Source organism: Mus musculus, chromosome 2 (genome assembly GCF_000001635.26).
Source record: "Mus musculus strain C57BL/6J chromosome 2, GRCm38.p6 C57BL/6J".
In the NCBI taxonomy this organism is placed as follows: domain Eukaryota; kingdom Metazoa; phylum Chordata; class Mammalia; order Rodentia; family Muridae; genus Mus; species Mus musculus.
In genome coordinates this window covers 18,384,485-18,410,361 of record NC_000068.7, presented here as the reverse complement: position 1 = coordinate 18,410,361, position 25,877 = coordinate 18,384,485, and the positions used below count along the sequence as shown (strand labels likewise).

The 25,877-nt window shown below is 39.2% G+C and overlaps 1 protein-coding gene across 4 annotated transcripts in view; it reads left to right on the top strand.

The window, feature by feature from the left end:
* Positions 1-16,262: 16,262 nt before the first annotated feature.
* Positions 16,263-25,877, top strand: part of Dnajc1 (DnaJ heat shock protein family (Hsp40) member C1) — a 188,466-nt gene continuing 178,851 nt past the window's right edge. For 2 of the 4 annotated variants that reach the window (NM_001190817.1, NM_007869.3), the window contains exon 1: positions 17,532-18,071. In NM_001190817.1, the coding sequence (NP_001177746.1) occupies positions 17,862-18,071 (210 nt within the window). In that variant the 5' untranslated portion in view covers positions 17,532-17,861. Of the gene's footprint in view, positions 18,072-25,877 lie in introns of all 4 variants that reach the window. The other 2 variants (XR_865923.3, XM_011238947.2) reach the window with 2 other exon arrangements.

Sequence of the window (25,877 nt, the reverse complement as noted above, 5' to 3'; positions counted from 1 at the left end):
GGTAAGACCACCACTTCTGCTCAAATTCCTGGCCCAAAAGGGGCCCACCCAGAGCCATCAAGACACAGGAAACAAAGAACAGCCAGGGACAGGATCCTTCTGGTTTGCATCTGTACCCCAGATCTGACCTTGTGCCACAGTTCTCCATAGTAGCCCAGGGTACTATACCCAGCAAAACTCTCAATTAACATAGATGGAGAAACCAGGATATTCCATGACAAAAAAATAAAAAAATAAATTAAACAATCTCTTTTTCCCTAATCCAGCCCTACAGAGGATAACAGATGGAAAATGCCAACACAAGGAGGAAAACTACACCCTAGAAAAAGCAAGACAGTAATCTTCCTTTCCTCCCAGAGAGAACTGGTCTCCCAGGAGTACTGACACACAGGCTTGCAGGAAGGACAAACCACAGTCAGAGACAGCAAGACTAGGTAACACCAGGGATAACCAGAATGTCAAGAGGCAAGGGCAAGAACATAAGCAACAGAAACCAAGGCTACTTGGCATCATCAGAAACCAATTTGCCCACCACAGGGAGCCCTGGATACTCCAACACACTAAAAAAGCAAGACTCTGATTTAAAATTACATCTCATGATGATGATAGGGGACTTTAAGAAGGACATAAATAACTCCCTTAAAAAATACAGGAAAACACAGGTAAACAACTAGAAGCCCTTAAAGAGGAAACACAAAAATCCCTTTAAAAATTATAGGAAAACACAATCAAACAGGTGAAGGAATTGAACAAAACCATCCAGGATCTAAAAATGGAAATAGAAATAATAAAGAAATCACAAAGGGAGACATCCCTGAAGATAGAAAACCTAGGAAAGAGATCAGGATTCATAGATGCAAGCATCAACAACAGAGTACAAGAGATAGAAGAGAGAATCTCAGGTGCAGAAGATATCATAAACATTGACACAACAGTCAAAGAAAATGCAAAAAGCAAAAAGATCCTAACTCAAAACATCCAGGAAGTTCAGGACACAATGAGAAGACCAAACCTAAGGATAATAGGTTTAAAAAAGAGTGTAGATTCTTTGTACAATAAAGGGTCAGTAAGTATCTTCAACAAAATTATAGAAGAAAATTTCCCTAACCGAAAGAAAGAGATTCCCATAAACATGCAAGAGGCCTGCAGAACTCCAAATAGATTGAATCAGAAAAGAAATTCCTCCTGTCACATAATAATCAAAACACCAAATGCACAAAACAAAGAAAGAATATTAAAAGCAGTAAGTGAAAAAGGTCAAGTAACATATAAAGGTAGAATTATCAGAATAATTATCCCTATCAGAATTATACCAGACTTCTCACCAGAGACTATGAAAGCTAGAAGATCCTAGGCAGATGTTATACAGACTCTAAGAGAATCCAAATGCCAGCCCAGGCTACTATACCCAGCAAAACTCTCAATTACCATAGATGGAGAAACCAAGATATTCCATGACAAAAAATTTAAAAAAAAACAAAACAAAACAAAAACAAAACAAAACAAAACAAAAACAAAAAAAAATCTCTTTCCCAAAATCCAGCCCTACAAAGGATAACAGATGGAAAATGCCAACACAAGGAGGAAAACTATACCCTAGAAAAAGCAAGAAATTAATCTTCTTTCAATAAACCCAAAAGAAGATAACCACACAAACATAAAAATAACATCAAAAATAACAGGAAGCAACAATCACTATTTCTTATTATCTCTTAACATCAGTGGACTCAATTCCCCACTACAAAGACATAGAAAAACAGATTGGATATGTAAATAGGACCCAGCATTTTGCTGCATACAGGAAAGGCACCTCAGTGTCAAAGACAAACACTACCTCAGAGTAAAGGGCTGGAAAACAATTCTCCAAGCATATGGTCCCAAGAAACAAGTTGGAGTAGCCATTCTAATGTGAAATAAAACCAACTTTCAACCAAAAGTTATCAAAAAAGACAAGGAGGGACACTTCATACTCATCAAAGGAAAAATCTACCAAGATGAACTCTCACTTCTGAACATCTATGCTCCAAATGCAAGGGCACCCACATTCATAAAAGAAACTTTACTAAAGCTCAAAGCACACATTGCACCTCACACAATAATAATGGGAGAATTCAACACCCCACTCTCAGCAATGGACAGATCATGGAAATACAAACTATACAGAGACACAGTGAAACTAACAGAAGTTATGAGCCAAATGGACTTAACAGATATCTATAGAACATTTCATTCTAAAACAAAAGGATATATCTTCTTCTCAGCATCTCATGGTACCTTCTCCAAAATTGACTATATAACCAGTCACAAAACAGGCCTCAACAGATACAAGAAGATTAAAATAATCTCATGTGTCCTATCAGATCACCATGGACTAAGGCTGGTCTTCAATACCAACAAAAACAACAGAAATCCCAAATACATGGGGAAGCTGAACAACACCCTACTCAATGATAACTTGGTCAAGGAAGAAATAGAGAAAGAAATTAAAGACTTTTTAGAATTTAGTGAAAATGAAGGCACAACATACTCAATCTTATGGGACACAATGAATGCTTTGCTAAGAGTAAAACTCAGCTCTGAGTGCCTCTAAAAAGAAACTGGAGAGAGCTTACACTAGCAGCTTAACAGAACATCTGAAAGATTGTGAACAAAGAGAAGCAAATAAAGCCAAGAGGAGTAGACAGCAGGAAATAATCAAACTCAGGAATGAAATCAACTAAGTAGAAACAAAAAGAACTATACAAAGAATCAACAAAACCAGAAGCTGGTTCTTTGAGAAAATAGATGAACCCTTAGCCAGACTAACCAGAGGGCACAGAGACAATATCCAAATTAACAAAACCAGAAATGAAATGGGAAACATAACAACAAAAACTGAGGAAATTCAAAACATCATCAGCTCCTACTACAAAAGCCTATGGTCAACAAAACTGGAAAATCTGGATTAAATGGACAATTTTCTAGACAGATACCAAATGCCTAAGTTAAATCAGGATCAGATAAATCAACTAAACAGTCCTGTGACCCCTAAAGAAGTAGAAGCAATCATTAAAAGTCTCCCAGCCAGGTGTGGTGGTGCACGCTTTTAATCCCAGCACTCGGGAGGCAGAGGCAGGCGGATTTCTGAGTTCGAGGCCAGCCGGGTCTACAAAGTGAGTTCCAGGACAGCCAGGGCTATACAGAGAAACCCTGTCTCAAAAAACCAAAAAAACAACAACAAAAAACCAACCAACCAACCAAACAAACAAAAGTCTCCCAACCACAAAAAGCCCAGGACCGATGGGTTTAGTGCAGAATTCTATCAGATCTTCAAAGATGACCTAATACCAATACTCTTCAAACTATCCCACAAAATAGAAACAGAAAGAACACTACCCAACTCATTCTATGAAACCACAGTTATGCTGTGTATTCTCCTTTGGAGATGCAATGGTTTCTGTCTAATCAGGAACCTGTCACAATTTCCTTTCTTAGAGGACTTCATAAGAGATTTTCTCTACTTCCATCATGTTTAATGTTCCAAATAGATTTTAAACACTGATTGAGTGCACATTACTTTTAGCTTCAGAAGCTATCATGTATATTTAAGAGGCATTTAACTATTATAAATTATTTTGATGACTTAAAATGTCAATACTGAGTTGTGTATTTTAAAATAAATTTTATTAGCTTAATAAAAAAGAAAAAAGAAAAGAATTGTATTGAAATTTTTATGGGAATTGCATTGAATCTGTAGATAGCTTTTGGTAAGATAGCCATTTTCAGTATGTTAATCCTGCAGATCCATGTGCATGGGAGATATTTCTGATAATGTCCTCAGTTTCTTTCTTCAGAGACTCGAAGCTCATATCATATAGGGCTTTCACTTACACCAAGATATTTTATATTATTTGTGGCTTTTGTAAAGGGTTGTCCCTAAGTTCTTTCTCAGCCCATTTATCATTTGTATAAAGGAGGGCTACTGATTCTTTTGATTTACTTTTGTACCCAGCCACTTTGATGAGGGTGTTTATCAGGTGTAGGAGTTCTCTGGTAGAATTTGGGGGTCACTTACTTTGGGGGTCACTTATGTGTACTATCATACCATCTGTGAATAGCAAGTCTTTGATTTCTTCCTTCCAATTTGTATCTCCCTGATGTCCTTTAGTTGTCTTATTGCTCTAGCTAGAACTTAGAGTACAAAGTGAATAGATATGGAAAGAGTGGGTAGCCTTGTTTTGTCCCTGATTTTTAGTGGGATTACTTTATGTTTCTCTCCATGTAATTCGATGTTGACTATAGACTTGCTGTATATTGCCTTTATTGTGTTTCTGCATGCACCTTGTACCCCCAATTTCTCCAAGACTTTTATCATGAAGGGGTGTTGGATTTTTGTCAAGGACATTTTCAACATGTAATGAGATGATCTTGTGCTTTTTTTCTCTCAGTTTGTTTATATGGTGGATTATATTGACAAATTTTCATATCTTAAACCATCCCTGCATTCCTGGGATGAAGCCTACTTTATCCTGATGAATGATTTTTTTTTTTTATGTGCTTTTGGATTCTGTTTGGATTCTGTCCGTTAGGTCCATTTGATTCATAATCTCTCTTAGTTTCGTTATTTCTGTTTAGTTTCTGTCTTGATGATCTGTTCATTGATGAGAGTTGTGTGTTGAAACCTTCCACTATTAATGTGTGGGGTTTGATGTGTGATTTAAGCTTTACTAATGTTTCTTTTACAAATGTGGGTGCCTTTGCATTTGAGGCACAGATGTTCAGAATTGAAATGTCCTCTTGGTGGATTTTTCTTTTGACGAGTATGAGGTGTCCTTCCTATCTCTTTTAATTAATTTTGGTTGACAGTTTATTTTATTAGATATTAGAATGACTACTCCAGCTTGCTTCTTGGGTCAGTTTGCTTGGAAACCCTTTTTCCAGCTGTTACTCTGAGATAATATCTATCTTTGTTACTGAGGAATCATTAGCCTGTGTCTTTTTATTGGGAAATTGAGTCTATTGATATTGAGAGGTTTTAATGACCTATGATTGCTAATTCCTGTTATTTTGATGTTGGTGGTAGTGGTAGTTGTAGTCATAGTAGTAGTAGTAGTAGTGGTAGAGTGTGTGTGTGTTTCCCTTGTTTTGGATGGCTGGTGTGAGGGTATTTATTTCCTGTGTTTTCTTGGGTGTGCCTCTTTGGGTTGGAGTTTTCCTTCTAGTGCCTTCTATAGTCTGGATTTGTAGATAGATATTGTTTTAATTTGATTTTGTCATGGAACATCTTGTTTTCTCCATTTATGGTGATTGAAAGTTTTGTTGAGTATAGTAGTCTCAGCTGACATCTGTGGTCTCTTAGAGTCTACAATACATCTGCCCCAGCTGTTCTGGCGTTTAGAGTCTCTATTGAAAAGTCGGGTATAATTCTGATAGGTCTGCCTTTATATGTTACATGGCCTTTTCCCCTTACAGCTTTTAATATTATTTCTTTGTTCTGTATATTTAATGTTTTGATTATGATGTGGTGGAGGATTTTCTTTTCTGGTCCAATCTATTCGGTGTTCTGTAAGCTTCCTGTACATTTATAGGAATATCTTTCTTTAGGTTGAGGAAATTTTCTTCTATGATTTTGTTGAAAATACTTTCTTGGCCTTGTATCTGGGAATCTTCTTCTTCCTCTATTCCTGTTATTCTTAGGTTCATTCTTTTCATAGTCTCCCAGATGCCTCAGATGGTTTGTGTCAAGGACTTTTTCAGATTTAAATTTTTCTTTCATTGACGTATGGATTTCTTCTATTGTATTTTCTATGCCTGAGTTTGCCTTCAATCCCTTGTATTCTGTTGGTGATGCTTGCATCTGTAGTTCCTGTTCTCTTCCCTAGGTTTACCATCTTCAGGATTCCCTTAGTTTGTGTTTTCTTTATTGCCTCTATTTCCATTTTCAGGTCTTGAACAGTTTTATTCATTTCCTTCACATCTTTGATTGTATTTTCTTGTATTTAAGAGATTTATTTATTTCCTCTTCATAAGATTCAAATCCATCTTTGTAAGATTGGATTTAAGATCATTTTCTTGTGCTTTAGTTATCCTTGTGTTAGGATATCTAGGGCTTGCTGTAGCAGAATAGCTGGGCTCTGGTGGTGCTATGTTTCCCTGGTTCTTGCTGATTGTGTTCTTCAGCTGGCTTTTACCCATCTGGGTGTTTCTTGTGTTTGCTGGATGTTCCTAATGTTGGCAGGACTCCTCAGGGAGGTAGTCAGAGCCCTGGACCTGACAATGGAGCTCAGGGAACAGCATGCTGCTCGCTTCTGCTGGCTGTGTCCCAGATGAACCTGAATGTTCTTAGGGCCCCACAGACCTCAGGAAGGCAGACAGAGCCTTGGGCCAGACAATGGAGGTCAGAGGACAGCACACAGCCTTTAAAAATAGTTCTAACATGCAAATTTTAGATCATTTGGAAGATTTAAACATGTTTCAAAGGTTCACATGCAGAGATTTTTTTTCCCACAGACTTGAGTCATTTCTAGAAAGATAAAAAGACCTGGGTCATATTGGAAAGGTGTCTTATTTTCCATTTCCATGAGTGGCTATCTTTTATCGTGAGCTTACCCTTAAGAGACCCTGTGATGTATTAAATGTTTTCAGAAAAGCAGTAGATAGTGTTTTACAGACATTTTACTGACAGTTTTAACTGACAGTTGTCATTACCAAGCAGAAAAGTTGTATTAGGGTAAAAAGTTGTCAGAGCATACCTGTAGAAGACAAGCTTGGAGCTGGTGTGGACTGGAGAATATCAGACTGAAAAGTGTGGCTGGTGTGGACTGGATAATATCAGAGTGAAAAGTATAGCTTTGAGGATCTTGGCTGAGAAGCAGTCATGCAAAAACACATGAAATTCTGTCCATTTGTACTAAAACAGTATCAGTGGTTGATTGTGGTGTGTGTGTACCCAGTTGTGAGACTTAGTTCTCTCTCTCCTTCTACAATGAGTTCTGAGAATCAAGCTCAGGTTGTCGGGTTTCGCAGCAAGCACTTTTACCCATTAAGTCATCTTGCCAAGACACCCCCCCACCCCCACCCCCACCCCCACCCCCCCATACACACACACACACACACACAGAGAGAGAGAGAGAGAGAGAGAGAGAGAGAGAGAGAGAGAGAGAGAGAGAGAGAGAGAGAGAGAAACCCTGGCTGGCTTCTGAAACTCTTGATGTAGACCAGGCTTTGATTTGCCTGCCTCTTCCTCTGGGGCTAAAGGCACTTACCTCATACCTAAAATAATTTTTAAAAGGCCAATCATTGACCCCTCTGAAGGTTCAGGTAACAGAGGTAGGCAGAAAGAGGTAGAAGAGGAGGTAGAAAGAACTTAGGAACCATAAGCTGGAGAATGCAGTAGAGAAACAGCATGTCTGGGAAGTGACACTGGCCCCTGCACTCACAGCTGTGAGAACCTGCAGAAGGTTGAGCCCATCACTACTTCATGCATGAGGGCAGGACTCATGAGGCCCCACCCCCTAGCTGAGGGACTATGGAAAGTTAAGAAATGCTACGGAAGGGGGTATCACCTCTCTTCTTTTCTTCTTCTTCTTCTTCTTCTTCTTCTTCTTCTTCTTCTTCTTCTTCTTCTTCTTCTTCTTCTTCCTTCTTCTTCTTCTTCTTCTTCTTCTTCTTCTTCTTCTTCTTCTTCTTCTTCTTCTTCTTCTTCTTCTTCTCCTTCTCCTTCTCCTTCTCCTTCTCCTTCTCCTTCTCCTTCTCCTTCTCCTTCTCCTTCTCCTTCTTTCTCCTTCTCCTCTCCTCCTCCTCCTCCTCCTCCTCCTCCTCCTCCTCCTTCTTCTTCTTCTTCTTCTTCTTCTTCCTCTTCTTCTCAGTGTAGCCATTGATAAACTACTCCAGTAGGTAACTTCAGATTCATGTTCCTGCAAGCATTCATAATTAAACCCAGTGAACATCCCCACCCCACCCCCAAAAGAAAGACATCAAAGTAGAAAGGAGTTAGCTGGGAAGAAAGGTCCACCAGGAGAAAGCGGAGAAGAGAGGGAAGAAAATGATCAAAATTCAGTGTATACATGTATGAAATTGTCAAAGAATATAAATTAGAAAAAAAAACAGATTAACAACAGTAAAATAAGTCTTTATATTCAACTCTCTCTGTATCACTACTTTAGCAGAAGGCAGGTGATAGAACATTCCCTAGTGTACTACTAATTATCTTTTAACATCTCTTCACTGTATGTTTATTTTAATATAGTTTCATCTGCATAGAAAGTGTTCTTTTTGATAAACACACAGTGGTACCTGCCTCTGCTCTGCAGCCACTGATGATAGCTCTGGCGCTGAGATTAATACTGGAGATAATGACCAGGCTGGGACAAACGGTCAAGGGAAAAACCAAGCCCCATCTCTTGCTACTCCAGGGCAGCATTGATTTTCAGCCTCTGCCAGCTGTGATTTGGAATCATGTCATAATCATTTCAGGGCAATTGGTCTTAGCAGGTTCTTAGGTGCAGGACACAGAGAAGAGAATAATGCAAGAAGAGCAAATTATAGTATTCTCCTATACCACCTTAATTGTAAAACTCTGGGATATATATATGTATATATATATATATATATATATATATATATATATATATATATGTATACATATATATATATACACACACACATACATACATACATACAGAGAGAGAGAGAGAGAACTTACAAGTCAAAAATAATACAGCTTCCTGAAATGTTAGCAGATAGATAGTAGCATTTACATATTTTGAACCAATTTTTTCATTGAAGTAATTTGTGTGTGTATGTACTGCACATGCATGCAGAGGCCAGAAGTCAATGTTGGGTGTTTTCCTCTCTAGCTCTCCACCTTTTTGAGTCATAGTCTCTCCCCAAACCTGGTGCTCACGAGTTTCACTGCACTAGGTGGCTGGTAGCTCCAGGGACCCCATTTCTGCTTACTTCCCTAGGGTTACAGGTGCAAACCACCACACTGACTTTTATGTGCATGCACTTTACCCATCAAGCTATCTCTCTATCCTTGTGAAAGAGATTCTCATCATTGCATTCTACTCATAATTGACTGTAATGAGAATTTTACTTATTATCCTTCATGACTCTGGCATAGTGGTATCAAGGTCTCAAAAGAGATAATATATCACTTGCTATGCTTATCAGTTATTTTCATCTCACAGTTACAAAATTAGCTAATGGCAAAGCATAAATCAAAATAAGAGTTAAGAGTCAGTGAGTCCTACTTGAGATGGAGGTAAAGACTGAGTGCATGAACTGATTATATTAACTTAAAACAGACTGAGCTGAAAGACATGCTCAGAAAATCAGTGATCACAAGACATCCTTTACTAAACCCTGCTGTAGATGAGGACTAGAATGAAGACTTAAAAGTTCAAAAAGTCTATTTTCTTCATCATGTGCAAGTTTATGAAAGACAAAGGAAAGAAGACGGGGGGGGGGTTCCCTGGTTTTGCTTTTTGAGTTTTGATACAGGATATTCCTTTATAGCCAGACTATCTTTGACCTCATAATCTTGCTGTCTCTGCTTCCCAAGGGCTGGGGGCTATGGGTTTGTGCCACCATTCCCTGTGGATATTTTCCTTTTAAGCATTTTAAAACTATAGTAAATATAAGGCATGTGGTTCATCACAACTTGTGAAATTTTCTGCATCATAAAGATGATTTTCCCCCCCTAAATGTAAAGGTTTGAATTATCTTCTGGGCCAGATAAATGGCTCAATGCTTAAAGTATCTACAACCAAACTGAAGACCTAAATTGAATTTAGCATTTAGAATGGTAAAAAACAAAACAAAACAAACAATCCCCTTCCCCCGCTCCCCCCCCAAAACAAACAAAAATTTGCCTACAGAAATGTTTGTTCCTGGTGGTGAAATTACTATTAATACTACTACTATTATTTTGAATTAAGACTTTCAAGTCTTGGGACTAAAATCCTCTCTGTGGTAAGCAAACATAATAAAGCCTAAGAGACTGAAGGTGGAAAGATGACATGTGTTCTTTGGCTTGGCAATGAGTGAGATAGAATAACCATATTCAGGGCAGCAAACTAAAATTTCCCCAAGTTTACTTGAGCTTGACTTTCCTTGATCTATTTTTGTTGTTGTTGCTTCCATGTTAGGAATGTTGCTAATTTAGTATGGTAAAGAATGCTGCATCCTTTGAGTAAATGTAACTCTAGGTATTTATGAGACATGGAATCTCTATATGTATCCTAAGGTGTTAGCTGGGGCCTGTTGATTGAGATAAACAGTATTGCCCGAGCTTTTGTCCCCGCCGGCAAGAACACACTCAGGACAACCGGAATCTTCTGCGGCAAAGTTTTTATTGCTTACTTATCAGGAGGGAAGACCCCGAACCGGGAAAATGACGCTGCTTATATAGCCCGCAGCCTGACGTTTCAGCACCTGATGTGGTATGACAGCTCCAGATTCGTTGCTCACCCATCACCCCATTACTACGCCATGAGATGGGCAGTGACTAGGCGTGAGTTCACTCTTGCACTTGCGCATAAAGCTTGTTTACTAGTTAGGCGCAGTGGAAGCCAGCGCCATCTTATAATGGCGATTGCTCACAGCACGCACGCGATTGCTCGCGGCATGGCTCTCCACAAAACAGCAATGTTATTCAGTTCTTTTTGCTCCGATTTGGCATCACAAGCAATATTAGAGGCTGACAGCAGAATGCCAAAGCAAGCTGCGTGGTCTGAGAGAATGAACCATGAAGAGATCTGCTAAAATTTCTTTTGAAGATTAAATGGAGCCTTTGTACGTGAGTACTGCATACTCAATCGCTGTGGACAGGCTAAACTTAGGACCTGGCAAGGGAAAACATCTGAGTTGTTCAAAGGTGGAAAACTAAGGTTCAAATCATCAAAAAGTGATTGAGTAAGTAGCTACAAGCCTTGAAAAACTGACAGTCCTGAAGCGATGTGAAGAACACGAGTTTAACCTAGTATACCATAGTAAGCTACAGTATATTATAAAGTCCACAAGAAGCAGAAAGTATAGCCATCTGAAACGTTGGAGCTACTTTAGCATAAGATGACAGTGACCATTGACTCTTCTGTAACCTCATCATTGAATGTGCACATTTTCCCTTCATTTTGTTCAATTGTTCATATGCTCTTAATTCAGCATATACTTAGCATGAAAATAATTAACACCATTTTTTACAGAATTGCAACAAAATATTAAACCGGCTCTCATACCCTGGTATTATTTTCTAAAGGGTGTTTTGTCTCTTACTATCCTGCACAAAGGGTTGGATGGGTTCAATGAATTTCTAGACAACCACAGCCCAAGTTTGATAATCAATGCCTTTACAGAGTACATCTAAACATGTGCCAAGGGATAAGATTTCCTGCAGAAACCTTAAAGCCATATGGGCAGAGACGTGTCAAAAATTATAGTGATGTTAAAGTAGCAGTTACCATAACCAGGCCCTGTTTTTCTCCATTGCCAAACAGCGTTACAATTTGGTAACCTGGTAGCTACCAAAATTTAGAGATGTGGAAACTGAGGTACAGAAATAATCCACCTAGAAAGAGGTAGAGACAGGATTCAAATTAAATCAATCCTAGTCTAGAATCCACATTGCTACTCATGGTGAGACTAAGTCGGTTGTATCCTATTCACTGAAGAGAAAACGATAGTGTCAGCGCATTAGAAACATATTTATTATTTATAACACAAGGAACATCTGTATTTGTTTATAAGGACCGTCAAAACAATTAAAGTTCAATACCGCAGTACAAAAGGGATTATTTCCTAAGGAACTGTGTCTCCAAAGCAATAGTTTTCTAACCTTTGTCACCTCAATATAAATGTGTGAATGGTATTTGGACAGATAAATTATTGAGTGACGATAATGCTCCATTAAAGAACAATGATATCTTAGAATTACACATCCATGTATTTGAGAAACAGTTTCATAGAGGCTAATGAGAACATTTCAGGGTTTAATGAGAACCAGGATTTCTAAATCATGCATTGAGTAGGCCAATAGTTGTTCTTTCAAGATATATATATATATATATATATATATATATATATATATATATATATGTATATATATATATACATACACACTATATATATTACATATATACATATATATATATATGTATGTATATGTATATATGGTTTTAATTAACTGGTAATATACCTATATGATATATACCATATTAATTCTATATGGTAGAGTTAAATTTGATTTTACCTCAAAGTGAGGGCTATGTTATCAGAGAGCTTATGTCTTTCTTTTTGAGTACTTTGCCTGCTTATTAAACAGCATCTGTAATAGTTAACACTTATTGTCACCTGGACGGAATCTGGAATCAATTAAGAGACAAACCTGGATACCTCTAAATCCAGGGAATTTCTAGACTGGGTTAAGAGTTGTAAAAATCTTCATCCTAAATGTGGGCGGCAATGTTCCATGTGCTGAGTGGGGTCCCAAACAAAATAAAAAGCAAAAAGTCCCAGCATCCGTCTTTCCTAATTTCTTGACCTGTACATGCAATTCTAGCAGTCTCGAGCTTGACTTCTCCACCGTGGTGGACCACTCTTGAATGAAGAGCCAGAATAAGCCCTTCCTCCCCTAGGATGCCTTTCCTGGGCTTTGTTACAGCCACAAGGTAAAGAACTCATGAAGAACCCTTTCTCATCTCCCCATAGAAAGCAATGCTCAGGTCAGAGCTCCTGCTCACCTCAACTCCTCTCAGCAGCCTCTGTGTAGATGACCACCTAACGCCCAAGTTCCCCCTCTTTTCTTCATTGCTGACTTATATTTTAATGTATCTCAGTCATACACCTCCATAATCACATGTAAGTCCTATCAATAGCTGAACCTTCAAGTTTTGAGTTACAAAAGAAAATTCTTTAGTCAAATAGGAGCTGCTTTGTTCCTGGCTCATTTACATAAATGCTGAAAACAGTTAGGTGTCCTCATTGAAGTTTTTACTTCAGCGTATGCCACAGCTATTTATGTTAAGTCCTTATGTTGGATGCACGTAACTCCTTGAATTAGCTCTTCTGTAAGATGTTGAAGGCTACAATTGCTCTTTGAAATGATTGCCTTCACCATGCCCGACAAGCTATTTGCCCTTTAACGCCAATATAATTGATGGTTTTTTTTTTTTTTTTTTGGTTTGTTTGTTTTTAATAATCGCATGTCTTAAGGCTGTTGAGTTTGCCGTATATGTGTTCTTCCCCTTCCTTTAATTTTAATTATGTGTGTGTGTTAGGGTGTGGGGAGTATGTACAAGAGAGTGTAAGTCCACATGAAAGCCAGAGTTGTAGATGCTTTTGAATGTGGTGGCTTGGATGAGGATGCCCCACTCCCTTCGGCTTGTTTGTTTGAATATTTGGCTCCCAACTGGTTAAACTGTTTGGGAAAGACTAAGAGGAGTGGGCTTGTTGGAGGAGGAGTACCACTCAGGGGTGGGATTTGAGGTTTAAAATAATTCATGCCATTCCATGTTACAATGAGCTGCCCAACATGGGTGCTGGGAAACAATCTCAGGTCCCCTCAAGAGCAGTGCATGTTCTTCCCCCTGAGCCATCTCTCCAAGCCCCTTTCAGTCTCTTTTTAGAAAGTTTGAGCACATAATTGATGCAATTCAGATGTGATTGACTTCTATATGATTAATCCATTTAAAGAGGACAAGGCAACAGTTTTCCTATGTTGACAAAGAGTTCAAACTGTCACCACAATATAATTTTGCTCTATTAAAGAAAGCTAGCACTCTTTTGTAGTGAAATTCTAACATCCCCTAAGATCAACCCTAAGAAACCACTAATATACTTTCATCTATTCTGGGCATTTTGCATAAAAAGAATTATAGAATATACAATCTTTTGTGACTAGCTTTTTTCCACTGGGCATATTTTCCGAGTTCATCTGTGTTATGACACACACTTTACTTCTTATTATTGCTGAAAAATAGTGCCATTGGGGATAACATTTAGATACACCACATTTAAGAAAAATCCATTCATTAATTGTGGGCCATTGCTGTTTCCCTTGCTCTCAGATCCTTAGTTGCCTGTAGCCTTGTAGTCTGTCTGAGGTTGAGGCCTTATGAGCTCCCCTCCTTCCATGCTAGCTTGTCTATTGGTGTCATCATCCTCATTGAGGATGACACAGGATGATACAGTTCAGACACAAATGCTTCTCTTACAATCTCCCTCCTCTTTCCCTGATGATCCTTGAGCCTTAAGTACAGCAGTTGTTTTACAGATGTGTCAGTTGGGACTGAGCTCCCATTTTGGTGGTTGTAGTTTTCTGTAATGGTCTCTGTCTGTTGCAAAAAGAAGTTTCTTTGATGAGGAGTGAGAGCTACAGTTATCTCTTGGTATAAGGACAAATATTTAGAGTTTAGTTAGGATTTATTCCAGCTATTAAATTTTTGTGATATTATTGTAACATAAAAGTAATTATTTCTGTGTAATTTATCTTTTCTGTTAGCATGTATGCAATTGGTGCCATATCTAAGGAATCATTGGCTAAAGGTTACTAATAGCCAATAGGTCACTTGGAATTTTGCTTCCAAGAATTTAAAATTTCAACATTTCCATTTAGATCTGTGATTCATTTTGAGTGTCGTTTTGCTTCTGTGGCTTTATGTCTGTCATCACTTCTGTAAAACGGACTATTCCTTCAAATGTCACTTCTGCTCCAGAGTATCTTTCTTCATTGTTTTGAGGTTTGTTATACATATGCTAGGTTTATTCTTTACAAACTTGCCTTTTAAATTCTGTTCTTCCTCCATTCTTTTTCTTTCACTTTGGGTATTTTTATCGTCTTGATCTTTCCCCAAATCCGCTAATTTCTGTTCTACTATGTCTAGTCTTCAGTTTAACTCTTTTACTGTGTTCTTGATTTCATATATTGTATTTTTCAAGATTTTTCCCACTGATTCTGTTAAAATTCTGTACCTTGTTATATATTTTACCCACCTTCCCCTCCTCCATCTTATGACCTTTTGCTTTATTTTGTAATAAGTCATTTCAAATATCTTATCTGAGCTTTAACATCTGGTTTATCTATGGGATTCTCTAATCTTTCTTCTTCTTTATCATTGGCCAAAACTTCCTATTCTTGTTATGTCTTACACTTAAAAACAACCACATATCCCAGAGTTTTACACAAAATTTCCATAGACTATATTCCATAGCTTATTTTCCACTAAAACAGAAATTAGACAAGTTGGGTAAGTTTCTGATATCTTCTACATAATCACAGAAGAGTAGGATTGTGACTGGGATGCAGAGTTATTAAGATTCAATCAACTTCTGTTTTTCTTTTTTTCTCTTCATGATTCGTCTGAAATTTTGAGCAAGAACCAGAAAAGCATTCATCCTCTTGGCCCTAGAGATCTTCTTTGTGTAACTTCAGAAGTAACTGCCATGGTCTTGAGTGTGAAGAATAACGCCCATGTATTTAAAGTAGGCGTTCCCTTTAGGTAGCCTTATATAGACTTACAGCCGTGTATTAGTCAGAGCTCTCTAGAATCACAAAACGTATAGACTAAATTCTCTCTCTCTCTAAGTCTATCTATCTGTCTATCTGTCTGTCTGTCTATCTATCTATCTATCTATCTAAAGAGAATCTATCTATCTATCTATCTATCTATCTATCTATCTATCTAAAGAGAATACACTGGAGTGACTTATAATCTGCAGTAGTTGCTCAGTCCCACAATGTTAAGTAGTTCAGCTGGTCTTCTGTATAAGCTGGAATCCTGAAGAAGTAGATTCCAACAGATGTGCTGGCAAAGTGAATGCAAGCAGGCAAAGAGGAGTGAACCTTTCCTTTTTCCTTTGTTCTTATGTAATCCTCCAGCAGAAAGTATGGCGCAGATTAAAGGGTGCCTCGAGATCTGTATTAAAAATGTGTGTCTTCCAGCCTGAAGCGCTAGATCAAAAGCTTGTGTCTGCTGTGCCCTCCATTTCTGGATTGTAGTTTACTCCAGTTATAGTGGAGTTGACAACTGGGCATAGCTATCACAAATCTTATGACCAGTGAGCACAGTTCCTCAACCTCAAGCGATATTCAGCGGGCGTCTTGTGGGACGGCTGACTGTATGTTTGGGGCTTCTTTGTACCTTAGTCCATCATACAATTCAAAGTAAAGATTTCGTTGCTTTCTTTTTATCTGTGTAAAGTCCCTCTGAGCAGACCAAAGCGAATCACTCCATACCTAGGATCAGTAAATGCCACCAGGGAAGAAAACAGCTGATAACTGCCCTTAGCCCAGACATTGACAAAGGATTTATTCAATTGTGTTACCTCCTGCAGCACAACAGTTAATGTGGAAATGACAAATTTGAATTGTAGTAAGAAAATTGTCTCAGAGAATAAAGTAGAGGCAACTCGACTTCTGTATCAGCCTGGCCTTAGAAAGTGATAAGTCCCCTGAAAATGGAGTAAGTCCTTAGAGTTCTTGGACAACACAGAGTTCAAGACAGAAATACAGGACTGTCTGCTAAGAGCTCATACTAACACGTTTGCAGTTGTGGCAAGATCACACCACTTTCAAATAACACAGTATTCAATAATATGATCAAATATGGAAAGGATGGACATTGGGTAAACAAAATTTGTTGTTGCCATATTTTCTGACAGTTTCACTCATTGAATAAACAAACATTTGCTTTAATGTAGGGACTTGGTAAAGATGATGGGTCTTGTATGTACATGTATGTGCCTGCCTATGTGTATGTGCACATGCACAGGTGCCTGTGGAAGCTTGAGGTGAGTACTGGATCACTGCAGCTAGAATTACAGGCAGTTGTGAACCACTCCAATATGGGTACCGGGAACAGAACTCAGGTCCTCTGCAAGAGGAAGAAGTGGTCTTAATCAAAAGTCAATACTAGGTCCAAGATTAGTTTTACTTTAAGGAAATAAACTTCAGACTTAAAAGAATATTTTAAATTTTATTTATATGTATGTGTGTTTGCTTTCTTGAATTTATGTGTATTAGGTGTGTGCAGGATCCTACAAAGGCCAGAAGGGGGCTTCAGATCTCCTGGAAATTAGAGGCTGCTTATTTGCATGGACTATATCCGCAAATCTTAATTCATATTTAGAAGTATAATTTTTTTCTTGGTTAAATTCCTTTTTGTGCCCCCACCTTCCAAAACCACAATGGGGTGGATCTGTGTGTTTTAGGCATTGTTCAATTCATCCTACCTTTACTGATCAAATAACAAAATGCACATGAACAGAAGCCCCTAAGCAATAAAATACATCGACCCTCCAATATGCTTTTAATATCAATACTTAGGAAGGCAAGGTAGAAGGCATGGGGAAGAAAACCTACAGATAGGCGTTCTTGGCCCAGGAGGTCCGCGATTGTTGATTATTCACCTCTTTTAGCCAGCGCTGACACACGTGCAGCTGCTCTACAAGCCAGCCACGGAAAGCTGTTCTCTGAGGCCAGAATCCAGAGCGCCTGGCGTTCCTACTTCCGGCCCCGCCCCCGCCCCACAGTTGCTAGGAGACGTGATGTCACCGGAAGCGAGGCCTGGGATAGGCTGAGGCCTGGGGAAACCTCTCCCACACGGCCGCTTGGGTGCCAGCGCTGGCTCTCCAGCTGTTCCTAGGCCGGGGCGAGGGTCTAGAGAGGGAGAGCGGGCTGCGGCCGGTCTCCGCTCCCCAGCCGCCGGCTCCGCGGCAGTTAGTGCTTCCCTCGAGCCGGCAGCCTGGTTGGTCGCTTCCGGGCGGCTGCCCGCGCTCCTGACTGACAGGCGCCGTCCGCACCGCCCGCGCCACCCGCCACGTCTCCGCTCTCTGCCGGCGCACGGCGTGGCTGCCTGCCGACCGACCTCTTTGAGCCCAGCGCGATGTGGGTTCCCGGCTTCGGATCCGCGCGACTTCCCCAGCGCCGGCGCTCCGGGTTGGAGTCATCCTCGGTGCGGCCGCTGTGGCTGCTGCTGCTGTTCCTGCTGGCAGCCGTGCGGCCAGTGCGCGCCTGGGAGAGCGGAGACCTGGAGTTGTTCGACTTGGTGGAAGAGGTGCAGTTGAACTTCTACGAGTTCCTCGGGGTGCAGCAGGTAAGCGCGGCGGGCCGGACCTCCTCACCCAGCCCGGTCCACTTGACCGCCATCTCTTCCCAGTTCCTCACTGTCGGCCCAACTTCGGAACTTCTGATCTGAGTGTTAGGCTGGACGGTGCAACTACCTTTTCTTTGGCTTTCTGGAGACCATCCTTCCCCCACCCCGCGAGCTGTGCTGAAGGAAGAAGGAAGAGAGATGTAGGCAGACCGATTTTTAACACTCAAGTGTGACACAGTAACCATGTATCACCCCAAATTGTCATCTTCCCACTTAAACATATGTTTACTCCAACTGCCTCCCTCTCCCTCGTCCTTTCTGGGAAGACTGAAATACATTTTGCCCAGCGTCTGTTAGCAGTTTTCTTGCACTGTATTTTGTAATCGTTAAAGCCTGCTATTAGTGTTTGTGTAGCAGTTAGAAATCTGGAAAAATTTGAAGCCTCCTCCCGCTTGGTCCTAGAACTCATTAGAGAAGTTGTGACACTTTCAGGGTTTGAGGTGTTTGGAGTGCTGTTGAAAGAGGAGGTCAGGATAGTCTTGTGTATACGTCCTTGCCTCTCCATTGATTTCATTTCAGGTTTTAACTTGGGTCTTTAACTTGTAAAATCTCTTGTTCCCTTTTATTTCTACTTGAAAGTGATTGAGTGAGGGTATTTATTCAGACTACCTCAAACAATGAACAGAAAAAAGAAGACATGTTAATAACTAATAATAACTTCATGATCATGGAATGAGAGAGACTTCCACAAGCTATGATTGAGTCCTTCACACAAGATGTAAGTTGTGAAGCAAAAACAACAGCAGCAGCAAAAAGGCACACTTAACAGAATTAGCTAAGAAATGTACCTCTTCCTATAAGTTATGAAATAGGAAACTTTCAAAGGAAATGAATTGAACTGTTAAACAGAAATTTAATTTTTAATAATTGCATTTTAATTCCATGATTGCATATAAAATCATTGAGTATAAAATTACCATGGTATTAAACTTAACAGTTCTCATTTCTTAAGAGTTAAAAATATTATACACAATGGTTTTGTGGTCATTGTGTTACCTTGTGCCACTTCCTGCTCATAGAGAAAAAATAGGCCTCATTTCCAGAGTAAATGATAATGCAGTGTATTTAACAATAATTAGTGAAAATGTAAGTTTGAAGACTATTTATTTGGGCTTAGGTTCTTGAGACAGGTTCTTCATGTAGCTCAGCCTATCCCCTTAAACCGTCATTCCCCAGCCTCAGGCTCCTGGATGCTGAGATTGTAGGCTTTTCCCACTCAGGAGAGGCATTTTACTTTTTAACGTAAAAAAACAAAACCAAAAACAACAACTACTAAAAACAAAACAAAACACCCCTCCCCCCCCCAAAAAAAACTAGGGTAGGTAGAATAGGAAGTAATTCCTCTACAGTTTTTTTTTTTTTTTTTTTTTTTGGTTTTTATTTTATTTTATTTAGGTTAATTACCACTTCCTTCCAGCCCCAAGATTTCTCATTGTGCTGTACTGACTAGCCTGGAATTTAGTAGGTTGACCAGGCTAGCTATCCATCCACCTACCTCAAGGACTACTAGAATTGAAGACATGTGCCAGTATACCTGGCCTAATCCCTTCCATGTTAGTGTGTGTGTGTGTTTGTCTACCTCTGTCAGGGTCTTAAATGTTTCTTCTTAGTACCACACCACAATGCTGCTCTAGGTTTGTTTTGTTTTGTTTTTAAAGTTTATGAATGCTTTCTTGCAGGCATGTCTGTGTACCACCTTTGTGCCTAGTACCCACTGAGGCCAGAATATGGCCTGAGACCAGAATTACAGACATTTGTGAGCTGCATTGTGACTGTTGAGAATCAAATCTGGGGCCTTTGAAAAAACAGCCAGTGATCTTAACCACCAAGCCATCTTTGCAACACCAGGAATGTTCTTTATTGCATTTATTTTTTGTTTGTCTATTTTTTTATGCGTGCCATGGCAAACATGGAGGTCAGAGGACAGCTCTTGGAAGTTGGTGTTTTCTTTCCATGAGGGTCCTAGGAATTAAATTTAGTAGAGCCATCTTGCTAGGTCAACTAAATAGTTGTTTTGTATTCATTAAGATTGATCAAATTCAGGGGCTGGAGAGGCAGCTCAGCGGTTAAGAGTATTGACTGCCCTTCCACATAGTGGCTTACAAACATCCGTAATGAGATCGGATGCTCTCTTCTGGTGTGTCTGAAGACAGCTATAGTGTACTTACATATAATAAATAAATAAATCTTTAAAAAGATTGATTAAATTCTGTAGCTAGTGAGAGTTTTATAGATAACTGTACTGGCTCATATTTTGTCACCTTGACAAATGCTAGAGGGGACACAAGTCATCTTTGAAGAAGGGATTTCAATTGAGAGCTTGCCTGAATCATGTTGGTTTGTAGGCAAGTCTGTGGGAGCATTTTCTTGACATGATTGTTGTGGGAGGGCCCAGCCCACTATGTGTGGTATCACCACTTGGCAGATGATCCTGAGTTATATGAAAAGCTAGATGAGCAAGCCACGGGGAGCAAAACAGTGAGTAGCATACCTACAAGGTCTCTGCTTCAGTTCCTGCTTTGACTTCCCTCAAAGATGGACTGTAACTTGGAAATGTAAGCCAAAAAACCCACTTTCTCCCTTAAATTTATCTTGTCAGTGTTTTGTCATAGCAACAGAAAACAAAGTAGAACAATAACTTAGCAAAACAAATCTTGATGATGCTTTTGAATAGTTTGTAGAAATTAAGCTTTTAAAGAGAATATAGAGACTTAGCAGTAGACTTAGTTGGGCTCAGATTTATATTATATCTGTGTGGAGAGATGGTTCAGTAGTTAAAGAGAACTTGCTGATCAAAGAAAACACATGGTGGAACTTGTGGCTCTAGCTGCATATGTAGCAGAGGATGGCCTACTTGGTCATCAATGGGAGGAGATGCTCTAGGTCCTGTGAAGGTTCTATGCCCCAGTATAGGGGAATGCCAGGACTGGGAATGGGAGTGGGTGGGTTGGGAAGCAGGGGGAGGGGATAGGGGATTTTCAGAGGGGAAACTAGGAAAGGGTATAACATTGAATGTAAATAAAGAAAATATCTAATAAAAAAAGAAATTTAAGTAATCAAGAACAATAAAAAGAAAGAAAGAACTTGCTGTTCTTGCAGAGGAATGGATTTCATTTCCTAGTACCTGTGTATTTTAGCTCACAAATTGCCTATAATTCCAATTTTAGGGGTTCTGACACCTGATGTGGCCTCTGACGGTACTGTACTTGAATATAAAACCCATACAGTATGCACATAATTTAAAAAGATTAGTTACCTGGCCTCCTCTGTACTATCATGGTTTGTAATTTCATACTATTTAGTTTGCAGTGAATTAGTATGAACAACTAGAGACCTTAACCTTTTTAGGAACGATGGGGAAATACATATAGATAATTGAGAAGATTTGGTCAAATTGGAAAATTTGAAAAGAATTCAGAAAATTATTTTAATCTGTATTTCTGTGTTTAGCTGTGTTGAAATTGAAAAGAAAGCCAGAAGGAACTTAATTCTATTGACAATGGAAAATAGATTGGAATGTTCTTTACTTTGAATCTTAGCTTTCTTGGAAGACTTTCAAGGGACCAAATATGTAATAGAGATAAACTCAATCTGTTTAAGGTTTAATGTGTGATATTCAAAAGCCAAGCAATCTCCTGTTGACTAGCAGATGTTGGAACAGATGAAGTAGCAAAACTATCCAGTGTTGTTATTCAGTGAAGACTTATTTGGTATTCACTGGATCTTAAGCACAAAACCCTTAGCCTCATATAGGTTAATACTTTAGTTGCAATGGGAACACAAAATAGTGAATGTAAATAGGTATATATAAATAGCAGATGCACAGAGGCTTCTGAAGGAAATGAGAAGTTATAAGGCATTGACTCTATTCATAAGGACTCCAGCCTTATAACCTATCAATTCTCAGATGTACTATCTCTTAGTCCTTATTACTTTAGGAATTGGACTTCAACATACTCATTTTAGAAGGACTCAGACATTCAGATTATAGTGTGATGGAGTAGCATTCAACATGGTGGACAAACGTTCAAGGAAGAGAGTGAGTGCACAGGTCTTGATACAGGAGTATGTTGAGTGAGGGACTAGCAGCCAGTATTGCCAGAGCAGAGTGCTGGAGAATAGTAAGATCCAAGTTCTAGTGGTAAGGACAGATCATGCAGAGGCTTGCAGGCCATTATAAGGACATTGATTTTTACTCATAATTAAGCTGTGGAGTGAGTGTCAACCAGATTTGAAGTAAATTTCAAAATGGTCATGTCTTTGGGCTAAGGATAGTTTATAAGGCATTAGTTTCTTAGAGAAATAATGGTCGTGTAGAATGTAGCATAGGCCTGGGTGGTAGCAGTCATATTGGTATGAAGCGATCAGATTCTGTATTTAATTTGATCATAAAATTAACAAGATTTTATTCAGATGGTGTGCTAGTTAGTTGATTTTTTTTTTTCCAGGTTTGAGAAAACACCTCCATAAGTGTGGCCTGTATGCAAGTGTTTGGGACTTTTTCTTGATGAATGATATGAGACGGCTAGCCTAATGTGGGTAGTGCCACTCCTGGAAATGTATAAGAACTCCTTGGTTGTCTAGGAAAGCAGACTGAGTGCGCCATAGGAAGGAAGCCAGTGAGCATTGTCTCTGCTCTGCTTCAGTTCCTGCCTTAAGTTTTCTTCATGATGGAGTGTAAACTGTAAGGGAAAATAAGCCCTTCCCTCCCTAAGTTGCTCTCGGTCATAGGAAAGCAAACAGGACAAGTGGTGTAACTGGATTCTAACAGAAGAGCAGTTGAAGAAAATTCTAAAGGTTAAGAAGGCAGTTGAACTTACTGAGTTGTGGAAGCCTGGACAGGGACTCTGATTGAGGGAAAACCAAGAGTTTGGTCACATCAAATTGCTATTTCTGTTAAGCACAGTGGAGGCTGGCATGTAGCTTTTGGTTATTCAGGTCTGGAGTTCAGAGAGAAAAAGTGGGCTGTAGATAATAAACTAGTTCTGAGCTGGGCGTGGTGGTGGGCACGCCTTTAATCCCAGCACTTGGGAGGCAGAGGCAGGTGGATTTCTGAGTTCGAGGCCAGCCTGGTCTACAGAGTGAGTTCCAGGCCAGCCAGGACTACACAGAGAAACCCTGTCTCAAAAACAAAACAAAACAAAGCAAAAACCAAAACAACAACTAGTTCTTGGTACTTAGAAGGTGACTTGAAAACACGTAACTGAAAGAGTTTACCCAAAAGAATGAATCTAAAAGACAAGGGAAGAAGTCTGAGAACTAAGCCAAAAAGATGGTGACAAGGGAGATGAAGAACCAGTGAGAGATATAGGAAGAGACAAACCAAGACATGGGATGTCTTTCAAGCCAAGTAGTGGAAATATCTCAGAGAGGAAGAAGTGATCAGCTGAGTAAGATAAAGAATCAAATATGAAGGTTCTGAGAATTGGCTGGACTTAACAGTGGGTTCAGGAGAGGGGACAAGGAAGAGTTGGATGACGGAAATTAGATGATTCTGATTGCATCTTTTTTGTCTTCTTGTCCTTCCCTAAGCTTCGTACTTGCAATGATATGCCTACTTTATTTTTTTAGCTTTATGATTTGGGGCAATTTTAAAAGTTACTTTGTTCTTTAGAACAGATGAGTTTTGGGGTGGAGAGATGGCTCAGCTATTAAAGGCTGAGCTCACAACCAAAACCATAAGAAGAGGTGAATTTTGTGGACACCTGTCAGACACTTTACTGAATGAAATAACATTGATGAAACCATGTAAGTGTTATAACAAAAATTAAATTGCAATTCCCTAAACAAGTATTTTCTTGGTAATTTTTACTTAACAATAGGTCACATTTATATAATGTTTTTTAAGGCGCCTGTAGAGCATTGTTTCAAGTTGTTCTAGAAATTTAGGAAGAGACTTCAGAAGTCTTTGGTAGAGGTTAACTCTAGAGAGCATATCAGTGGTTTGGCCTAATTTTTGGATGTGTTTTAATTGTTCATAAGGCACTCCAAAGTGACTATTACAACTTTTCAGAGGAGAATCAAGCAGAAAGATGAACAACACCATGTAGGATGGGAGATATGCTGTTTAAAATCTTAAATCGAACTTTAATTCTAGAGCCCTATGTATATTTGTATTTCATCTAACAGCTCCTTGGACTTCCTCTATTTATCATGAAATCAGTGCTAATTCTAGCTTTTCTCTTTGTTTTATTTTATTTTTTGTTTTTGTAATTATCTTGTGGGACCATAATTTCTCTTATACAATATTTTGTAGAGTATTCTAGTCAAGAATAAATACTTCATTTTATTTTAAAAATTTGTGAATATTCACCAATAGCTGTTATATATTCTCTCTTTGCCTAGCTGTGTCCTTGTTTTTCAGATGGTAAGGAAGAGTGATTAATTGGCCTTCTTAAACCCTAACACTTAAATAATGAAGACTGATGAATCTGCACTTTTGTTCTCAGTTATATCTAATTATTTGTATTGTGAGAGTCATTGCGCTTGTGAAGCTAGTGTGTAGTTTAATCTTTTTTTTCATTAATTTATTTATCCACTTTACATCCTGATCACAACCCCCCTCCCTCCTCTCCTCCCAGTCTCCTCCTCCCACCCTCCCCCATTCTTCCCTTCCCTTCTCCTCAGAGAAGGAAAGGCTCGTTATGGGTACCAACCCACCCTGGCATATCAAATCTCAGTAGACTAAGCACATGCTCTCACATGGAGGCCAGACAAGGCAGCCCAGTTATGGGAAAGGGACACAAAGGTAGGCACCAGAGTCAGATACACCCCCCATTACAATTGTTAGGGGACCCACATGAAGACCAAGCTGCACATCTGCTACATATATGTAGGGGGCCTAGGTCCAGCCCATGCCTCTTCTTTGGTTGGTGGTTCAGTCTCTGTGAGACCCCATGGGCCCAAGTTATGTGGTTCAATCCTTAAGCATCCATTCTCTTGTAAATTTGTTGTGTGCCTTTTACTTTTTATTATGAATTTGAAATTATTTCTCAACTTGGAGGGAGAGAGAAATGCAAATTCTAGAACAATAGATTATCCTCCAATCTTATTTCTCATGTTGGCATATCATGTATAGATTTAGAGATGGATAAATGCTTATTAATGACATACAGCTTTGAATCAGATTTGATTGTTAGAATTTATTTCTTTTTCTTGTGTACAAAAGGCTTAGTATAGTTTAGTGAGGATTGCCTAAGCACATTTTATAGGGAAAGGCAAGTCTGTTATAGAATTTTCTCTCATATAACCTGGAGATGATAGAACTGAAACCTTTTAGCTGTCTTTTCTGGTGTTCTGAATCTTTTTCAGTGCTTATCAGTAGGACACTCAGATATCTTACCTTTTGCTTCCATAGACAATATTTTACATTGAATTGGGGAAGTAAAATTGGCTTCTATGGGTAGAGTTAATCATAGAGTTCTATTTTAACATCTTATTGAATAGCTTAATACCTTACCCAATGACTAATGTGGTAGATTTCAAATTCCCACTTTCCTCAGAGTTCAGAGTGAATAGATTATAGGATGGAAGTAATAGTAGATATTTGGCTTAATGGTTAGTGCAGGTAGAGCATTTGTGGCAGTTAAAAGTAACAAGTGCTTTTTGGGTGGGGGGGGGCGGGTTCAAGACAGGGTTTCTCTGTAGAGTCCTGGCTGTCCTGGAGCTCACTCTGTAGACCAGGCTGGCTTCGAACTCAGAAATCCGCCTGCCTCTGCCTCCCAAGTGCTGGGATTACAGGCGTGC